The sequence below is a fragment of the Ctenopharyngodon idella genome, chromosome 13, assembly GCF_019924925.1.
Source record: "Ctenopharyngodon idella isolate HZGC_01 chromosome 13, HZGC01, whole genome shotgun sequence".
Lineage (NCBI taxonomy): Eukaryota > Metazoa > Chordata > Actinopteri > Cypriniformes > Xenocyprididae > Ctenopharyngodon > Ctenopharyngodon idella.
Genome location: NC_067232.1, coordinates 13,945,066 through 13,965,056, shown reverse-complemented (window position 1 = coordinate 13,965,056; position 19,991 = coordinate 13,945,066). Strand labels below are relative to the sequence as shown.

The 19,991-nt window shown below is 38.6% G+C and overlaps 3 protein-coding genes across 7 annotated transcripts; 2 read left to right on the top strand and 1 right to left on the bottom strand.

Moving 5' to 3' along the window:
- Positions 1-4,067: 4,067 nt before the first annotated feature.
- On the top strand, positions 4,068-10,640 carry bend3 (BEN domain containing 3). 4 transcript variants are annotated; one of them, XM_051917212.1, is made up of 5 exons: positions 4,069-4,443; positions 4,645-4,811; positions 5,206-5,260; positions 7,516-7,670; positions 7,854-10,640. In XM_051917212.1, exons 3-5 carry the CDS (start codon positions 5,209-5,211, stop codon positions 10,104-10,106), a joined length of 2,460 nt encoding a protein of 819 aa, XP_051773172.1. In that variant the 5' UTR covers positions 4,069-4,443; positions 4,645-4,811; positions 5,206-5,208; the 3' UTR covers positions 10,107-10,640. The 4 variants fall into 4 exon arrangements, with proteins under 4 accessions (XP_051773173.1, XP_051773172.1, XP_051773171.1 ...); XM_051917211.1 differs by having other exon boundaries at positions 4,645-5,047; positions 5,086-5,260; XM_051917210.1 differs by lacking the exon at positions 4,645-4,811 and having other exon boundaries at positions 4,070-4,443.
- Positions 10,641-14,616, bottom strand: mtres1 (mitochondrial transcription rescue factor 1). Its single transcript, XM_051917216.1, has 4 exons — positions 14,483-14,616; positions 12,172-12,614; positions 11,795-11,867; positions 10,641-11,589 (listed from the first exon to the last, which is right to left on the bottom strand). Exons 2-4 carry the CDS (start codon positions 12,603-12,605, stop codon positions 11,407-11,409), a joined length of 690 nt encoding a protein of 229 aa, XP_051773176.1. The 5' UTR covers positions 12,606-12,614; positions 14,483-14,616; the 3' UTR covers positions 10,641-11,406.
- Positions 14,617-14,722: 106 nt separating this feature from the next.
- On the top strand, positions 14,723-19,576 carry matn3b (matrilin 3b). Of its 2 annotated transcripts, XM_051917214.1 has the most exons (5): positions 14,723-15,134; positions 17,626-18,201; positions 18,366-18,497; positions 18,851-18,952; positions 19,159-19,576. In XM_051917214.1, the coding sequence occupies exons 1-5, from the start codon at positions 14,963-14,965 to the stop codon at positions 19,206-19,208; spliced, it is 1,032 nt and encodes a 343-aa protein (XP_051773174.1). In that variant the 5' UTR covers positions 14,723-14,962; the 3' UTR covers positions 19,209-19,576. The 2 variants fall into 2 exon arrangements, with proteins under 2 accessions (XP_051773174.1, XP_051773175.1); XM_051917215.1 differs by lacking the exon at positions 18,366-18,497.
- The last annotated feature ends 415 nt before the right edge of the window (positions 19,577-19,991 follow it).

Below are 19,991 nucleotides of genomic sequence, written 5' to 3'. Positions count from 1 at the left end.
GAACATGAACAATATATTTTTACATCATTAGTTAACCTTTGTCAATGTTAGTTAATAAAAATGTTCATGTTAGTTCGAAGTGCAGTGGCTAATGATAACAGATACAACTTTTGATCTTAAAAATATTTTTGTAAATGTTACATTAGCTATGAAAAAAATGCTGTAGAAATATGGTTCATCATCAGTTAATGTTAACTAATGTAGTTAACTATGTTAACAAATGAAACCTTATTATAAAATGTTACCAATATCTGGATTAAGTTGTCTGATATTACTTTGTGTTCTTGTGTTCATTAGAAAGGTTAGATATATATCCATACTCAAAACCATGATCAGCAATGCAGTGACTGGCTGGTGTCAAACAGCAACGTACATCGTATAATTTAAAAAAAGGAAACAGCCAAGCAGGCAACATGACATAGAGATGCTCTCGAGATGCAGCCTTTAGCCTCCTTGTTAGAGTGTCCGACTCCCACGCCGGAGACCCAGGTTCGAGGCCCACGCAGAGTGGGGCGAGTAGGACCTGAGTAGAGGGGTTACACACTAACAGGCCCAAATACTCAACTGTATTAATAAGTCCCTGATACAAAACTAGCACAAACACCAAAACTCGAAATATGCCCATCCCATACCTAAAATACATATTTTACAGTCACTGTTATGCATTACACACGTTTCAACTCAGTAATATATAAACATAGTCTGTTTTCATGAATAAAATAATTTTTACAGGCTTAAGATCTTGTTCTTGGTACGTTTACGTGCACCCTCATAATGCGATTATAATGGGATTTTGGCAATATTGCGATTAAACTTTACCTCATGTAAATGCAATACTTCGATTAAAGTAATGCGATTAAGCTTATAATCGTAGTAACCATAATCGCATTAAACTAGGTGGTGTACGCCGATTTAATCGCAATAAACAGGCGTAAACACCTTAATCGCATTATTCCCGCTCTGACCAAAGTGCGCATGTGCTCGGACGTACACCGATGCCGTTGATTTAACTTCATGAATGAACCTCCGTGACATTATTCTGAAGTTTTCTCTTCACCAAATCCCTATAAACTCTGTCGGCACAACTTCCTGTGCAGTCTCTGTTCTGTATCTTCATCCAGATGGCGCAAGGAACGCGATGGCAGCGTAGGCAAACCCGACATTATAATGTTCATCATGGTAACATGCATACTGTGTGCCTACCAGAGTGTTGGTGTAACCATAAGCCTACTAATCAGAGTAATGAAAATTGCATGTAAACTGGAGTGAAGAGTTCTGCTGGTGTCATGTAGCCTAAACAGACTGCGATTAAGACCTTACTCTGATTATGAGAAATAATCGCATTATTGGTGCACATGTAAATGTAGTCAATTGTCAAACTGCACACAGGCCTCTACCAGTGAGCAGTTTTATCATTGGTTGAATATAAATTAGGTACAGTAAAATATTTAAAAATGAGTATTTCCGTCAAATATAATTTATTAGATAGGCCATATGTCAAACCTTTAACCAGCGGGGGAAAACAAATCGTGGCATCAGTTTCAAAAGTAGCCCAATTCCGCGGGAAAACCCCTGTCTGCTATTGGTTGCACAAACCGATAGCCCCGCCCCAAATCTCACGCCATTGGTTCAGCAACTGTTACTGGTCAGAATGCTCAAACGGACAGTTGATAGTGCCAACTGGAGAGTTTAGGCTAGTTCTTTCTCTTCTCTTTTCTTTCCTTTTCTTTTCTTTTTTCTTTTTTGTACAGACAATCACCACTCACTTTTTTTCAACCAGTATTTTGGACATTCATTTTCTAAAAAAAAAAACTAACAAACAGGTGTGTGTGTATGGGTTTCAGACAGCGGCCTAACGAAAGCCAGACATAGGCATACACACAGACTTGCAGTGTGAGTTTATGGCCGTCAGTATCTTCACTCTGGTAACCTGATATTGTCTCTGTTTTTGCGCATAGAAATGATTTTTGTGGTTTGACGATTCGTGGCAATCCGAGCCCCTGATGACATGGTGGCTGGATTCGCACAGGTAGAGCAAGCAAGCGAGAGAGAGAGAGAGAGAGGGAGAGAGAGAGTGTGTGTGTGTGTGTGTGTAGATGAATACTAGCTCAACTTCTGCAGCGCTCAAAGCTACAATAATTTATATTCCATACAGACAGGCAACTCTCCGCCTCCTTTATGTGTTTGGGTCAGAGATGGGACGGGAGGAGGCTGCTCTGAGATCAGTCACCTGTGCATCGAATACATTTTTAATGTGACACGCGCTTGTTTAAGATCTTAGTATAGCATATAGCCTAATAAAATGAATAAGAAGTGCTATTTTATAAGTAAAACTGTTTGTATGTGACTCTTGCAATTGTGCTTATTAGAGCCGGTCTGCTATATGGATGTCTTGTGCTCTAGTCAGTAAAAACTCATCTCCAGCACCATTCTCGCATCACGTCATGTTTTCTGTTCCTGTTGCATTCATCTCTCCAGGTGCGAATACAAACACGAATGTCACTAATGCTGCACCAGAGTCTTTTGAAATGTGTTCTTATTTTATTACTCTTCTTTATTTTGGCACTAAAATATTCTCTCTCTATTTGACGGATGTAATTCTTTCTCTCATGAGATAAAAAATGAGATGAGCGCATGCTGAAATGAGTCTTTAACGAGCAGCGCGAGACTCTCGTTCAGTGCGCGCGCGTCCCGTAGAACAGAGGCGCGAGCGTCTTTGCATGAGCGCGTGATGGATCAAACAGCCCCACATTACCTGAATAATGACCGGCGTCTCATCACACCCACATCTCAAAGAGCCACGGCTCCGTGACTTAATGCAGACATCACTAATGCAGACATTACTAATGCGCGTTACGGGACATTGGCCACATCGGGTGCAACTGATGAGTGTCTGAGAACATAGTCTCAGTCAGAGGTGTGCGAGCACGAGTACAGCAGTGAACTTATTTCACCTCTTTGCTAGCATAGTGCGAAATGCTGCAGCTGCAGTATGTTTTGTGGTTTGGGTTTGTAACAGACAATGTACACCATCTATAAATAGATCATCATATATTTATATGCTGTATAAAGTTTAATTAGACCTCCTAGATGCTTGAATGGATTTTTTTGTTTTGCTTCCAATACATGAATATATAAATAAATATATGCTGTTTTATTGATATTTAATAACAACAATATATAAAATAGAATTTAAAAAAGATTATTTGACAGCAAAACAGATTTTACAGTGCAAAGAAAATTTGCCCTGCAGTACTTGTCGTATCCACTAGACGGCAGTTCGCTGTTAAACTGGCAGTAAACAACATAAAAGCGCTGAGTCTGGGACAGTTTATTAATATGCAGGTCGCTATTGTTGGCTTATGTATATCATGAACAAGACTAAAAGTTCACATAACCCATTTATGCGCTGATAAAGTTAAAATATGTGCTAACCTTATTTCAGGTTACAATTTTGTTCAAAATGCGGCTCTGGGTTTACATCTGTGTGAAATGCATCAACTATTTTAGTCCGTTCAAACTCAAAAAAGAAATGTTACTGAATGTTACGGATACGATAACATTTATTTTTGGGGCAACATTTAGTTTTATAAAAAAAAACTTAATACTTGTGAGTCGAGTCCCATACTAATCTATGAAGATCTGCTCCCTCAAATATAGCCTTAGTAAATGAATAATTTAAAAAACCCTATAGCGAATTGCAAACCAAATATTAAATGTAAACCCTTCTATGAGGACAAAGTGCACCCAAACAATTCGTGGTAGCCTATCGTTTGGTTTTCTTGGTGTTGCTTACATTTCCAATCTCTTTACTTAGAATTTGCACAACGTCATTTATTAAACCGCACCACCTTCAAATCAATGTTTTAGAATAAAACAACAGAATGCACTATTAGCAATTCATGCACAAAATAAAAGCAGTATCTTGCGTAATAGAGAGAATAGCTATCTTATATTCACATTCATTATTAATTCTGAAGTCATTATATACACAAAGTGCAAAATTAGCTGTTTAAGCCTACATAAACCATAGTTATTAAAAGTTTTCTAAAACAAATTCACCTATGTAGGCTACTGTGAGGTAAATTTGTGTGGTCACGCTGGTCTATGACGCGGGCGATTCTACACTCGTGGGGCCTCCCGAAATGACTGCGAGTCACGAGAAGTCCCACGCCACAGCGCGCACCTCGCGCATTTCACGGCCACGGCGCCGCAGCTCAGGGATTCACGTGGGGTGGGCTGGCAAAAACCCACAGCAAACCCACAGCTGTGCGGAAATGACACAGTACCGTCACGTCACGCGAGAGGGCACTGACTAGAGAAAAAAAGCAGCGGAGAGAAACACGGACAACAGTTACCCGTGGACAAATCCACTGGATTTAAACACGCGACCATGACTGATGCCTCCTAACCTACTGCACACAGCTGCCCGGCCTCGCAAAGGTGAGTTTGTTTTCAGCCGCGCAGGTAGTTTATGCGCGCCGTGCTGCGGGAGACGGAGCGAAAACTCATCGGTGGATGTTTTTCTTGCCGCGTCACGCAAGAGGGAGAGTTGCGCACGGGGGAGGGAGGGGAAACACGAGAGAGAAGGGCAGGTCTCCGTATTACTGTAAAAAAACATAAAGTGTACATTATTTCCTTAAGGCGTATGCAGTCCAAAGAAGGACCGCAGCAGGGAGCCGCTTGTCTGTCTGTCTCCCCGGTTGTACCGATCCGTGGGGTTTCCACTGGAAGAATGAGGAAGTGGAGCCGGTGGACGGGGGTCGGTACGGTGAAGCAGCGCCTCTCCGGTGCTCTGGCGAGACTTCACGGTGCAAGACATGAAAAACAAATAGGAAAACATTCTCACAGAACTTCAACGTGGAGAAAATTCACTCTGGGAATGTTTAGTTTAACACGCACCATAATTATCTCACGCTTGCCATGACATTTGTTATTAGTCGTGAGTAATACTGACTTCACTGTCTTTCAGCAGGACAAATGCTTCCACTTTAAAAAAAAAAAAAAAAAAAAAAAAAACATTATACAGAAAGATTTTTGTCAATGTGTTAGTGAGATATTCATAAACTTTCATTCCCCGGACAGCTGCTGTGACTGACAAGTGTAAAGGAAACGTGCAAGAGAAATGTGTGTGGTCAGATAGATGTGTGATTATCACATAATATCAGTAATAATCAGTCATGGGTCTTGTGTGTCTCTTCCCAGGATATGAGCTCTTCTGTGTGCATGGTTAATGCAGAAGGACAAGTGCCTGATAAAAGTATGTAAATTCACACTAAAAGCCCCTTGAGAACCTTCACTGAACTTCACAATTTTCTCTGTGTACTAACATGCATCACATCAAAATAAACAGCCCAAATTAAACGATCCAGTGAAATGCACTGACTTACCTTGGCATCAAATGGAGATGTTGCATTGAAAGTGTAATTGGTATTAGGATCACTGGTGATTGGATCATCTGAAACAGAAATCAAGTATACAGTAGTAAATGCAAGTATAATCAAAAACATTTAGCAGAGTTAGAACATCAGATGTAGTCAAAAAGACATAACATTGCATTTGTACTGTAAATGCTCACCTGTAAAATCCACCACTGCCCTAAAACTAAAGCTGGTTTCATGCAACTGTAAAGTCACCATGAAATCAAAATGGACAATTCTTATTCTTTTTAATTTTGTAGTGTTTATTATAAATTTATCCATGCACATCATCATTTCTTTTTTAAATTCAAGTGCCCGATAAAGATAAAAATGTAAATTCAAATAGTCAAAGGCGATGCATGTTACTACCAGCTGTAAATGTTCATCTGTCTCAGCTGATCATTTGGGATCAGATCACTTGAGACAGATATTAAAACCAGGTGTAAACAAGTATCCTGTCAACTCATTAAAGGATAAGTTCACTTTAAAATGAAAATTACCCCAAGATTTATTCACCCTCAAGCCATCCTAGGTGTATATGACTTTCTTCTTTCTGATGAACACAATCGGAGTTATATTAATAAATATCCTGACCGCCTTCTGTATTCAACTTACGAAGAAAGTGTAACGCCTCTCGCAGTTCAAAACGCTTACACTACGTCCTATGCCTTCCGTATTCAACTTACGAAAAAGGCATAACTGACGTGACGTCAGTTAGGCTTATTTTGTAAGTTGAATATGGAAGGCAGTCTGGCGGAAGCTAGATATTTTACTTTATAACTTGTTAAATATGGATATTTTTCTTACACAAATGCATCGCTTCCCTTCAGAAGGCCTTTATTAACCCCTCGGAGCCGTGTGGAGTACGTTTATGATGGATGTAGTGGTTCAACGGATCACAAAACTCACGGTTCGGATTATATCACGGTTATTAAGTCACGGATCGGATCATTTTTTGGATCAGCACAAAAAAAAAAAAAGGGGGGGGGGGGGGGGGGGGTTAACTTTGCATTTATTACTTAGCCCACTTTAACTACTCTGATACCACAGCAGAAACTACTAGCCTAACTAATACATTATTAAAGGCAAGTGAACAGACTGTAAAAAGAACAAATACTGTACACCAATTACAAGCATAGATAAATACAACATGAAGTTGTATATGAAATAAAGTATAAGGTCTAACTGTAGTATTAATTTTCGTGTACAGAAATGTAATAATTAAATGTAAAATGACACTGTATAAATTTAATATAGATTAATCTTTGTTAAAGCTGTGTTATGTTGTTTGATTTACATGACAGACAACAGCAGGTATTTATAGGTTGCTGTCACTTTAACAGTAAGACCCCATGCACTCACACATCAGATAGATACACATCCGAATTCTCACCTCGTTCAATTAAGACATAACCGAATGTGTTTACGAGAATACTTGCCAAAAGGAGTATTTTGACTGACATAATGCGTGTATGTGTCCATCCAAGTGCATTGAGGATGCGAAAGAGAAATCAATTTGGAGTTTGCGAGCTATCTGAAACGCGCCTCTCTCTTTCTGTGTGTGCGCGAGCCTTGTATGTATGTGCGTGTGTGCACCGATAACAGCGTGGCGTGCGATACCGTATTAAATCCTCTTTTGCCTCTTCTAGCGCTGGAATGGTTTTATATCTATTTAATGTGTAAACTAGCAAGACAAAACACGTGCAAATAATAACCTTTCACTCTATTGCGGTTAAACTTGCAATTGATCCGCGAATCACATGCGTGCCGAACCGTGGTGCTTGGTCCGTACGGATCACGGATCAACAACGATCCGTTTAACCACTAGACGGATGAATGCACTTTCTGGAGCTTCAACCTCGTTGCCCCTGTTCACTCCCATTATAAAGCTTGGACGCGTCAGGATATTTATTAATATAACTCCGATTGTGTTCAGAAAGAAGAAAGTCATATACACCTAGTATGGCTTGAGGGTGAGTAAAGCTTGGGGTAATTTTCATTTTAAAGTGAATTAATCCTTTAAAGTTGTGCAGAGTTGTGAGATAATGTCTATCAGCATTTTCGAATAGTTATGAAAACTTGGGTTTTTCTTCAGAAGTTAAAGTCGAGAAAGATGCAGAAGACATTATTGAAAATTCAGAGGGAAAGATGGAGAGCTTCTTTAAGCGCATTACAAAACGTTCAGCTGCACACGCAGGCCCTGAAGTGGAACAGCCCACTAGTGGGAAGAGGGTCAAGGTGACAACACAGGTAAGAAGAAATGGCTGTAATAAAAAGGAACATTTGTTACAATCACAACTTCAGTTCTTCTACAGGTTAAACATTGTATTTGGGATATAATTGGTCAAGACTTGTTAAAGAACAGACGATGTCTGGTCTGACATTTCTTTTGGTGCAAACTATTAACAGCCAAATTTCACACTTACTTTCCAGGTAGGAGAACATCTTGACGGCAGTTCAGATGATGGAAGCAGGTCATGCTCTCACAGTCACAGATTATCTCCTCAGGAGCAGATTTCCATCTCTTCATACAGGAAACCACTCTACAGCATCACACATCGTATTTCTGAGCGTAAAGCTGCATCCAATCTAGACCAGCACGGAGCCCACAATGGAGTCAGAGCGAGCCATAATGGTGTCCACTTCCAAAAACTGGGCAATTCTAGAAAGCATCACATGTTTAAGGCCTCCCCTAGTGTGGGGGTCACGGGGTCTCCTGCTGCCTTGGATTCTCACCTCTACCCGCTCATCGAGAAGATGTTCTTCCTCCTCAACACACTGAATTCCAGTATGACCCAGCTGCACAGTAAGGTGGACTTGCTCTCGCTGGAAGTGACCCGCATTAAAAAGCAGATGAAGCCCTCTGAGATGGTCATGGAATTTCAACCACCTCCTGAATACCAGTTGACTAGTGATGAGCTCACCCAGCTGATGGAGCAAACGTCCACTGCGGGCGAGCTTGGCTGCAGACTCCTCGTTCAACTGTTCCCAGAACTTTTCACAGCAAAGGAATGCACGCACGGCTGCAGCCTTACAACTAAACGGACATTAGATTCATTGCACCTTCAGTTAATACGTAACTATGTGGAAGTCTGCTACCCGCTGGTGAAAAATGAAAATGTCTGGCAGACGGAGTGCTTGCTGCAGATCAATGATTTCTTGAATCGTTTCTGGGCTCAGAAGGACATGGAGAGTGGTCAGATGTGTGACAAACAGGCTCCGATGGTTGTCGGGTTTGACATGGAACCGAATCACGCTTTCCATTTCATCAGTGAAGATGCCCAGGACGAGAGTCTTTCCCTCAACTCTGGAGATAACAATGATGTTCATCCCAATAATGTCAGCTCAGATATAGTGTTTGACCCCCATGAGACTGCTGGTGACGACTCTGAAGACTTAACTTCCCCAGAGGAGCTTGTCGTGTTTTTGTTGAACAGACTCTTCCCAGAGGTGTTTGAGGAGGGCAAGTTGCCAGAGGGCCACAACAGCATTGGACAGTTGATCATTGATTCGGACAGACTGGAAATTATAAGAAAATACATGGAGGCCAATTTCCCTGATATCCCAGAGGAAACCTGGCTGCAGTTGTGTGTACAACGAATGGAGGAAGCATTGGAGAACACTTCAGTAAATGGCAGTGGTCGTGACAACCGAGAGATGTATGATACCACCCGTCTCCCTGATAACATCTCCATTGTTAAGATCAGTGACCTGTGTGATTACGAGAAACCAAATCGCAGGTCTAAAAAATCATGGCTCGAGCCTGTAGATTTCGATAAACTACAGATCCCTCCTCCAGACTTTGATGTTCCACAGGAGTTTTTACTTACTAAGGAACAGCTAAAAAGCAACTACGAATGCAGTTTATCAATTGGGAACTTTGCATCTCGTCTCCTGGTTCTCATGTTCCCTGAGCTCTTCACTTACGAGAATGCACGAAAATACTACAACTGCAGCGGATCTCTAGGAAAGAAACAGCTGGATCCTATACGAATCAATCTCATCCGACATTATGTCCAGCTACTCTACCCGCAAGCTAAGAACGACCGTGTTTGGACTCTTGAGTTTGTCGGCAAACTTGATGAGCGTTGCAGGCGACGGGATACTGACCAACGACGTACATACCAGCAACAACGGAAGGCCTGTTCGCCTGACCAAGAGCCTGACCCAAAAGACTCTATGCTAACTGCTGGCCTAATTAACGTTCTCTCTTCAGATCGTGTGAAAGAGGACTCTGAAGTCCTGTCTTCACCCCTGGAGAAAAGCAGCAAAGACTTCTGCAAAATTCCTCTTGAGGACCTTTCGGTGTCCACCCCAGACTTCCCAGTGCCTTCTGACTTCCTGCTCACAGATGCTGAAGTGAGGGAGATTGTCCAACAAAGTCTGTCTGTAGGAAATTTTGCTGCTCGCCTTCTCGTCCGTCTCTTCCCAGAGCTTTTCACACAGGAAAATTTAAGGCTGCAGTACAACCACTCTGGGGCCTGCAACAAGAAACAGCTAGACCCTGTGCGCCTCAGACTTATTCGTCATTACGTGGAGGCCGTCTACCCTGTTGACAAAATGGAGGAGGTATGGCACTATGAATGCGTGCCAAGCATTGACGAGCGCTGCAGGCGCCCCAATCGCAAGAAATGTGACATTCTAAAGAAGGCAAAGAGATCAAACAACACTGTGACTTATTCTTAAACAATGTTCCTGCAAAGTGCAGACCTGTTTTCCTATATTTTACACAACATACCTGTTATTTGCACAAGTCCATAAGCTGAAGCATATTGAAACTTGTCCTTGTTTGAGGTGCAGTTCATGTCCATGGCCTTTAAACAGGATGGGATAGTAGGTGACAGAAAGGTTTGTGATTGAAGCCACTATCACATGACAGATATTAGTGTTACTATTTATATGCCAAAATATTATTGATGTTATTCTAATGATTAATAGATAAGCTAAAGTTAGCCTTAAATCAACTTAAATGTAAACGTTTAGTTCTTTAAAAAAATAATAGGTTACTTTAGTTTGGGATGAGGGCAGAGAAGAGATATATATATTAAGATATATATTGTTTTAAGTTGTAGCAATGTTTAAGCACTGGCTTTTTCTAATTATCAACATATTGAAGTATGTCCTGCCTTATAGGAAGTCAATCTTATTCACCTGTACTAAACTATAGCACCAGGTTATATGTTATATATTTTTAAATAAAAAGTAACTTCCTAGCCAAAATGGGTTTCATGATCCTTTTATTATAATTCATATACACAGTCAGGGTCAATGGGAGCCCTTTATCCTCAGAGAAAACCTTAAAAAAAACTAAGTTAAGACAGATACGTTTATCTTTGATGTTTATCAAGATCAAATTTGTGTTCTTTACACATTCCACCACTGGTCATCATAATGAAGAAAAAAAGTAAGCAATACAGTTTTGGAACCTGTATTTGTTTAGGTTTGGACTCACTTTTGAATAATCTGCAAACATGCTGTGCAAAACATTTCTTTTTTAATCTGGCTCTGTTAAGTACAGTTGTATGCAGAGGCTCTCAGTACCTTTTCTGAAGACTGCTCACTGAAAATCTACCTATGTCATAAAGACAATAGTAAGCTAAATAAGCTATAAACGGGATCAAAAATCCTGAAAACATTTAATATCCCAAACGCAATCTGATCTCACAATGGTATTTTTGTGAAACTAGTAAATACTAAATAAAAATACAAAAAAAATGCATATAACACAAACCACCTCTAAACATTAGGATGTGTTTGTGTTCCATTTGTGACCTGTAAAGTTCATAAAAACATCTGCAAGTAGTATGAGAACATGAGAACTAACTAGTATGAGAACTACTGTCAAGTGAACAGATGTGAGAAAGACCTTCAGTTTTTGTTGTGCAGAGAAAACACTGAATCAAACGGCTGGAGAATGAAATAGGAAATACCACTTTTGTCCCAGTTTCTGACCTTTCACCTATCAAACACATAATAGAATTGGTCTTCACTGCTTGTACACATCCTTTCTGGGAAGTTGTAGGTGTTTCCAGCTTCTTAGAATGACTCTCTGCTTTTCTGCATCTTTTGTCTCTCCAACCACCTTTTTTAAGATCACTCTTTTCAGCAAGACTGTGTCCATTTCCTTGTCCTCATTTAGAATCAGATCCAGTGTATCCCCCACTTTAACCTGTAGGAGGCAGCAGACTGTTATTTTAAGGTGCCACTTTTGCTTAGACTAATCACTACTCAGATAAATTTAGTTAAGCCAGTAACGGGAAGCCTACCACAAGAAGGGCAAGTTTCTTTATTGTGTCCATAATTTGTTCAGCTGGTGTTGCTTATTTTATGAGTAAAGTTTGTTCTGATTATAACACTAGGGGGCGTTGACTCACCATTTTGCTCTTTTTTGAGAGCTTCTGACCATTCAGTCTCAATTTGAGGCTATAAAAAGCATCCTCCACACCACTGTAAAAAAGATAATTGGTGTATGTTAGTCACTGCCTCTGGTCAAAACACCACACACTTAAAGTACAGAAAAAATAAGAGCAATATGAGCAAAGAAAGTATACAAAATTCATCCATTCTCTGAAGAGGTTTTATGAGGTAAAACAAAAAGTTGTCTGAATAACAAAAGGCTGATCTGTTTCAAAGTGTTACAGTCTAAATATAGATTAAACTACATAATCATAACTGCAATTGGAACTGAAAACCACTTTGCAACTGTGTCAGAATTAATCTCTGAACATGATGAGCGGTTTTTCTGACTTACTGTCGTGCAATGTCCAATCCAGCCTTCAAAACCAGATCGAAACGTAGAGACTGGACAGTTTTTTCATGGTCTTTGTAGTCTTTTGGCAGGCCTGGGTCATCTTGAAGCTCGTCCTCATAATCACTAGCCTCTGCACCCTCCTGTTCCTCCTCCTCCTCCTCTTCCTCCTGCTGCATTACTTTCTGCTTCCCTTTCTTTCTTGTGCTCTTGAGCCGTGTTTGGTGGAGCAACCAGCTTTGCCGAGCATCCCATGATCTTTGCCACATAGCTGTTCGGTGCGTCTGTGGAGTGGCTGAACCCCACAGCTGACGAGCATGTAACGTCCGTGGGCACCACATGCTGAGGCCGGAGCCATGGCACGGTGAGAGCAGCTGCAGAGAGTTCAGTCTGCCCAGCTGTCGCAGAGTCAGTGCCTGCACTGACAGACTTTGCATACTGTTACACTGAACACAGAAACAAGGGGAAAAGATAATGGAAATAGGGTAACATTAGAGATGCAGATTAATCATTAAAAGATTGGCTAGCAAAATCACTCTGGACCCCTCACATCCAGGTCACTTCGTCTTTGAACTGTTGCCGTTTGGTCGACGTTACAGAGCACCAGAACAGCCAGGCACAAGAAAAGTTTCTTTTCTCAGGCAATCTACCTCATGAACAGTTAAATGCCCCCATTGGGCAACAAACATCTATAATACACAATGCTATTTGTACTCATATTTATTTTGCATACCATACCTCTTACATTCCCTTGCACTGTATATAACATACCTGTACATACATATTATAGTGTATGTATATATGTATGTATGTATGTATATATATATATATATATATATATGTGTGTGTGTGTGTCTATTATATGTACAAATTCCTTGTATATTTAAGCATACTTGACAATAAAGCTCATTCTGATTCTGATTAAACATTTTAAATAGACTGCAATAATTAACATTTTCTCAGAACCTCTAGTCTAGTAAATTACATGTTATGTTATTTTATTTAGTTGTCTGTTCAGAATCATAAGAGAATCATGATCTCTGTTTGAAACAAAAAAATTGTGATTCTCAATTATCCAGAATCGTGCAACTCTAGGTATGCATGCAAAATTTACATTAATCAAAGTCACCAAACTTTGCCTAGATTGCGCTCTAAATGCACTGGAAATTCTCTAAATCTTAATGAGGTGCATCCTAGAATGCATTTTAATAGTAGAAAAGGAGCTTCCATGTACATAATTCACAACTTATAAATATATATATATATATATATATATATATATGCATTGTAGAGAATGTGAACTTACGGCCCTTTTTTCATACATATCGCATAATGTAAAATAGTATATCAAATCATTCTGTTATATCTTTCATAACATAGTTGAGAATCGTCTTTATACAATGTTTGGTTAAAGAAAATCCTGAAACCTAAAAACGGATTGGTGAATGGAAAAAAAAAATATATATATATATAATATATATATATATATATACACACACACTTTTTTTTTTTTTTTGCCTATACAAGTCTATTCATGCCTTGTTATTTTTTGAAAAAACGAAGTCACAACAGTGGACATCGCATAACATATGAATAAAATATATATTTTCTAAAATGTTTTTTTTTTTTCCCCCATTTGTTTCTTATGCTCCAAACAATATAATGACAATAAAAAAAACACTAAATTCTTTTTTAGTTTTAAATTCTGCAATCTTTAAATTCTTTTACTTTTTTCCCCCTGGGTCTCAGCAGGATATAGCAACAAATATATACATCAGTAAGAAGACATGCAGAAGTGATGCTGATATTTTTTAAAGTTAAAATCCATAAGTCTAGAGTGTGTATTTTGTACAGGTTTGGAGCAGTTTGTAGTTTGTATTTAACATCATACATTACATTACAATACACACAAAATGTCAAAATGTCGTATTAAAATGAATCTCAGCTGAATTTCTACACATAAATTCTGGCTAAGGTGTAAACATGACAGACATGCAGCTGACAGCACTGACAACTAATGACATGGCTTTCATGTTAACTAAACTTCTTATATAATGCCAAACGACTTGTCCGTACACTTCTCAAAAATAAATAACTATTTTGAAGTGCGAACTGAAATGATATTTAGTCTACTTACATAAGGAACAGCATGATATAATTTGTAAAAATCTGATTCACTTTCATGACGACAAGCAACTTATAGCTTCTAGCACACTCCACTGCTCACGCCAATACTATACTAAGAATACGTAACCAGCAACAAATGTAAAAACAACACTTTTGTGTTCAACAACGACATTAAGAAGAATTTTACCTATTTGAGTTGAGTGATCTCCCCTTGATTCTCTAATCTCGAACTGACCAACGGGCACAGTAAAAACAAACCAGCAATCGTTGCTGCTATAGTAGTGCTCTTATTACAGCGCCCTCTACAGTCGGGATGAATTAGTATACACAATGCAGAATAATATTAAATGGACAGGGTGATATCATAATTTAAAGTTATATAATATATACATTAGCTAATAAACATTAGTATATTTTTCTCCACAGAATTTCCAGAATTCTTTGTGCACGATTTGTACCATCTTTGCCGTTCTAGTGTATTCTGCATTATAGAAGACTAAACGCCCGCCCAGTTAAACGCACTTGTTTCTCTGGATTGGTGGCTGGCGCTGGACGTCTGGGGGTCAGCGTCTTTAAAACATCATGTGAGTGCCTCCTCCAGTCAAAACTCTCACCGTGAGGCGGAATACACACAAGGACGGACACTTCTGCATCCATCTTCATCAACATGACGTTCTTTATTTGCATTTATGTATTTTGTCTGTCTGCATTTTTAATGGAGGTGCAGGGCACGTATGGCCCTTACGCACGGAACCAGAACCAGTTGTACGCGAACCTGCAGAGATCTCACTTCTCCCCCAATAATATGCCTGGACACGGCAACTCCATCAACTTTGGAGGTAATTATTTTATTACTGTTATTATTATTATTATTATATAAAAAATATGCGCTTGTAATTATTTTAAAACCTTGATTTAAATTGATATTTAAAATATATAAGCCCTGAGTATTATTTAAAAATAAAAATAAAAAACTAGTGAGTGAAATTCTTTATAGGTATTTGAGAAACAGAATTAAATTGCATTAGTGTACTAATAAAAAAAAAAAAAAAAACAACCTACTGTAGTCCCATGAAATTATGTAATCTACACATAGCTAGACATTCCATTTTACAGTAGGCTTATTATTAGCTTTTTTTTTTTGTACCCACTAAGTGCCAAGTGCTTAGTGACGGATCAGAGACCTTAGACTTCTAAAACTGTGACCAGTGGTTCTACTGACATATTATAAGGAATAAATGAAATATCAAAAACACTTTTCCTTGTTTTTTTTTTTATTGTTATTTAAAAATCTTATTTATGTATTTATTTATTTTCATTTTTTCTCTCACATTCTCAAAATGATAAGTTCTGGATCGCTTGTTAAGTTGTACTTAAATTTCTGACTGTGTCATACCTTTTAATCTAGTAATGTTATCTATTTCTATCCCCTGAATAAAAAGTATTTTGTTTCATATGAGAAGTGGATCTGGTGCTACAGCATGTTTCTCCTTCAGGTTGACAGGATATATTCACAGAGAACTTCTGAACAGGCACTGACTTTGCTCATGCTTTTGCTAACAATCAAAGAGTGTCTTCACAAACCCACATCAGTATCATATTGCTTTAAACCATCAGAGTAACGGCTTACTTTAATGCATCTCTCCCTCCTTCTCCTTCTGAAACTGTCTTTCTCCTCTATTTTTTCCTTTTCATCTGTCTATGGATTCATTTTTTTTTTCTCTCTCTCTCCTCCTATGTATTTCTATGTATCTGTTCACCTGCTCTCTCTCTCTCTCTCTCTCTCTCTCTCTCTCTCTCTCTCTCTCTCTCTCTCTAACCAAACAAAGCTCATGGCTTTAATCACAGGTTTTACAGCTATCATCATCGCAACCCTCATCAACATCATCACCAGCGGCCGCCCTGGAAGGGGCCTCCCTTTATCTACCACCGTCCTGTCTTACCTGTCCAGCCCATGTCACCTGTCCAACCTGTCCGGACAGTTGTGCCCACACCGCCCAGAATGCCAGTGGTGTCACCTGCCCCTACAGTGCCCATGCCACTCACCACGGTAGCCACCCACCCCCCGCCACCTCCAACACAGACTACAACCACTACAGCCACTACAACCACTACAACCACTCCACAGCCGGTCAGTACCCCTCGTGGCACAACTGCCCCTGCCGAACCTCCCACTGACCCAGGTAGACCAATCCCACCCCATCGGGTGCAGATGACCCGTCTGGTCCTCTTCAGTCCCTCTTAATAATTTTCTCCTCTTTCTCTCTCTCTCTTCAAGGAAAATTCATGAAAAATGAGGTTGTTTAGCTTTAAACAAGCAGGATTGTGGAATATTGCTACTCAAATAGCATTAATTAGGCCTTTTCCCCCACTAATTTAGCTTTAGTAAAACTGGCCTGTTCTCACTAAGAACTGTAACTATAACGATAGCCATTAGCGTCCACAACAAGAAACAAAAACGTTCTGTTTATTGTAAGCACATGCTGCAATTATGTCATCTGCTGCTTTAAATGCTCTAATAGTTTAAAGCAGGATGGATTCTGATTGGCTGTCAATGTTTTTATCGTTCATCAACAATATCGTTCCTTTGTTATTATCGTTATAGTTGTGGTGTAGACTCTGCTATGTTTTTAAAATTTAGAATGATTTGTAATAATACATCTTTATCGCCTTAATGCTATTTGTGTATATTGTCCTCATATTCTGCTTTTTGTTCACATAAGCACAATTTTAACTTTGTTTAGCACAACTGTGACCCTGGACCACAAAACCAGTCATAAGTAACACAGGTCAAAATTATCGATTTTTCTTTTATGCCAAAAATCATTAGGATATTAAGAAAAGATCATGTTCCATGAAGATATTTTGTAAATTTCCTACTGTAAATATATCAAAAATGTATTTTTGTGAGTGGATATGCATTGCTAAGGACTTCATTTGGACAACTTTAAAGGCGATTTTCTCAATATTTAGATTTTTTTGCACCCCTAGATTCCAGATTTTCAAATAGTTGTATCTTGACCAATATTGTCCTATCATAACAAACCATACATCAATAGAAAGCTTATTTTTTCGGCTTTCAGATGATGTATAAATCTCATGTTTCAAAAAATTGTGACTGGTTTTGTGGTCCAGGGTCACAAATGAAATTAACGGAATCAGTTTCTTTCCATTTTTCAGTCACAGCTAACCAAGGAGTCTTTCTTTTTCATAAATAAACAACATTTTTACATATTAATCTCTTTCAGCATCACACGTTGCACTTTTTTAAAAATCATTTAATAATGTGACACTAATTTTCAGTATTAATGAATCATTTCTCTTTCACAGCTCCAGCAGAGCTTTGCAAAAGCCGTCCTCTAGACCTGGTTTTTATCATCGACAGTTCTCGTAGCGTCCGTCCTGCAGAGTTCGAGAAGGTCAAAATCTTCCTCTCTGAAATGGTCAACTCTCTAGATATCGGATCCGATGCCACACGAGTCGCCCTGATCAACTATGCCAGCACCGTCAACATTGAGTTCCTTCTGAAAAAGTACTTTAGTAAGGCTGAGGTCAAGCAGGCCTTCTCCCGTATCGATCCGCTCTCAACGGGAACCATGACTGGCCTGGCCATCAAAACCGCCATGGAGCAGGTTTTTACAGAGACTGCTGGGGCCCGGCCACTAAAAAAGAACATCGGTAAGGTGGCCATTATTGTGACCGATGGAAGGCCGCAAGATAAAGTTGAAGAGGTTGCAGCAGCAGCAAGAGCTTCTGGGATTGAAATATACGCCATTGGAGTGGACAGAGCAGATATGCGGTCTCTTAAACTGATGGCCAGTCAGCCTCTCGATGACCATGTGTTCTATGTGGAAACATACGGCGTGATTGAGAAGCTCGCATCCAAGTTCAGGGAGACACTCTGTGGTAAGAGAATAAGGAGCCTCTTTTGTTGGGAAAAAACAATTGGATCAGATATTAATTTAATCTAGAATCATACGGCAATCAAAATAAAAAGATATATAGTGTATATATAGAAGATTTTGGTGATAAAGATGATCATATTTTTGCTCATTCAGCTGATTTTGCAGGTTTCGACGCTTGTGCATTTGGGCACAACTGCGAACATATTTGTGTCAACAACAATGCTTCTTATTTCTGCAAGTGCAGAGAGGGATATGTTATCAACTCTGACAAGAAAACATGCTCTAAGCAGACCAACGGTTTGTCATAAAAATATGCATCAAATTATTTGAAAGATTTGATGCATGTAAAGAATTTGATGCATTCTAAAGAAATGCATCCAGATCATTTCTGTAGAACTTGTTTTTGGCTCAAACTAAATACTATATAAATACATTAACAAAATCAGACATCAATTTAAATAAATAAGTGTGTTTAATGAGATAAGATGTGTGTTTTGGAATGTCTGGTGAGAGTTTGTTTATAAAATTCTCATTATACATGCAGTAATATTATCTGTATCAATGATGTAATTTGATGTTATAAATTGAGGAAGTGAATGAAAGATCTTCAGCTTTAAGTATACAATAAAACATGTCTGTTTCTCTTTCAGAAGAGGCAAGAGGAGATCTGACTGAGAATGCCTGCATGTGTGAGGCTCAAATCGCATTTCAGAGGAAGGTTCACAACACCATACAGGCGCTCACCAGCAGACATATCCTTTCAGATTAATACAGCATTTGTTTATCACCTATCCTAATTCAACCACTCTCTCAGTCTGATAAGCTTTCTGTGTCCGGAGAGTTTATGTATTTTATTAGTGATATTGCTTCTTACTGTTTTCTGTCCAAAGATGGGCTTATTCAGGAAACGAACCCTGATGATCATGATATGTAATGTGTTTTTCTTAACTGTTTTTACTGGATGACATCACAAACAGAGTGCAGCAGTTTGATCTCCGTCATGCCTAGAGTGGAGAATGGGACTCAAAACAGCTTGATTGAGAAAACAACAACAACAACAACAACAACTTTATTTAATCTTTCATTGTAGCATTCCTCACTTTGTATATTTAATCTGTTAAATGTCTTATTTCATATTGTGCTTATTATTTTATGTTTCATTATGTTCTGAGTATGATTTTTGAGTTATTGACTTTGTTGACAAAGTGTTAAATGTTTTGCAGAATAAATTTCCTTTTATTTTTGGAATAAATAGTAAAAGTAAATAAGTAAGTAAAGGTAATATGTAAAGTATATGCACATTATTTTATATTTTTCTTTATTTTGGATACTTATACAAATATATATATGAACAAATAAAATATACTTTAACGCCATTTTCTGTCATTTTCTATGATGTCTTTATATTATATGATGGGTTTGTTGAAATACTATAAGACAAGTGATGTGTATATTACACATACACATAAGTACAAATACACGAGTGCATAGGGATATACATAAGTTGATGCATGAGTTTTTTTTGTTTTTTTTTAATCAACCTTAAAATCTTAAGCTATTTTATTATTTATAAGGTAAGTTGATATTTTAGAGTCTTACTGTTGTGACAGTAACTATAAAAGTACTGTATAAGTTTTTTTTTAAATTACCACTTTACCTTTACTAGTCCCTGTAACTCAATATTACTGAATAACTAGGAAAAATGCTGCTTAAATACTTTGAGAGGGAGTTTAGCAGGTCGCACTGCAGGAAATGTCAGCTTTTCAAATTGTCAGTTTTCCAAAACCCATA

Bases quoted from the DNA above. Each gene is read 5' to 3' on its own strand.
- matn3b (XM_051917214.1), top strand. From the start codon at position 14,963: ATGACGTTCTTTATTTGCATTTATGTATTTTGTCTGTCTGCATTTTTA. The intron at 18,498-18,850 runs GTTTGTCATAAA...TTTCTCTTTCAG, and splicing joins ATGCTCTAAGCAGACCAACG to AAGAGGCAAGAGGAGATCTG. The intron at 18,953-19,158 runs ATATCCTTTCAG...AACTGTTTTTAC, and splicing joins ACAGGCGCTCACCAGCAGAC to TGGATGACATCACAAACAGA.
- mtres1 (XM_051917216.1), bottom strand. From the start codon at position 12,605: ATGCAAAGTCTGTCAGTGCAGGCACTGACTCTGCGACAGCTGGGCAGA. The intron at 11,868-12,171 runs GTAAGTCAGAAA...TCTTTTTTACAG, and splicing joins GGATTGGACATTGCACGACA to TGGTGTGGAGGATGCTTTTT. The intron at 11,590-11,794 runs GTGAGTCAACGC...TGCCTCCTACAG, and splicing joins TCTCAAAAAAGAGCAAAATG to GTTAAAGTGGGGGATACACT.
- bend3 (XM_051917212.1), top strand. From the start codon at position 5,209: ATGAGCTCTTCTGTGTGCATGGTTAATGCAGAAGGACAAGTGCCTGAT. The intron at 5,261-7,515 runs GTATGTAAATTC...GTTTTTCTTCAG, and splicing joins AGGACAAGTGCCTGATAAAA to AAGTTAAAGTCGAGAAAGAT. The intron at 7,671-7,853 runs GTAAGAAGAAAT...CTTACTTTCCAG, and splicing joins GGGTCAAGGTGACAACACAG to GTAGGAGAACATCTTGACGG.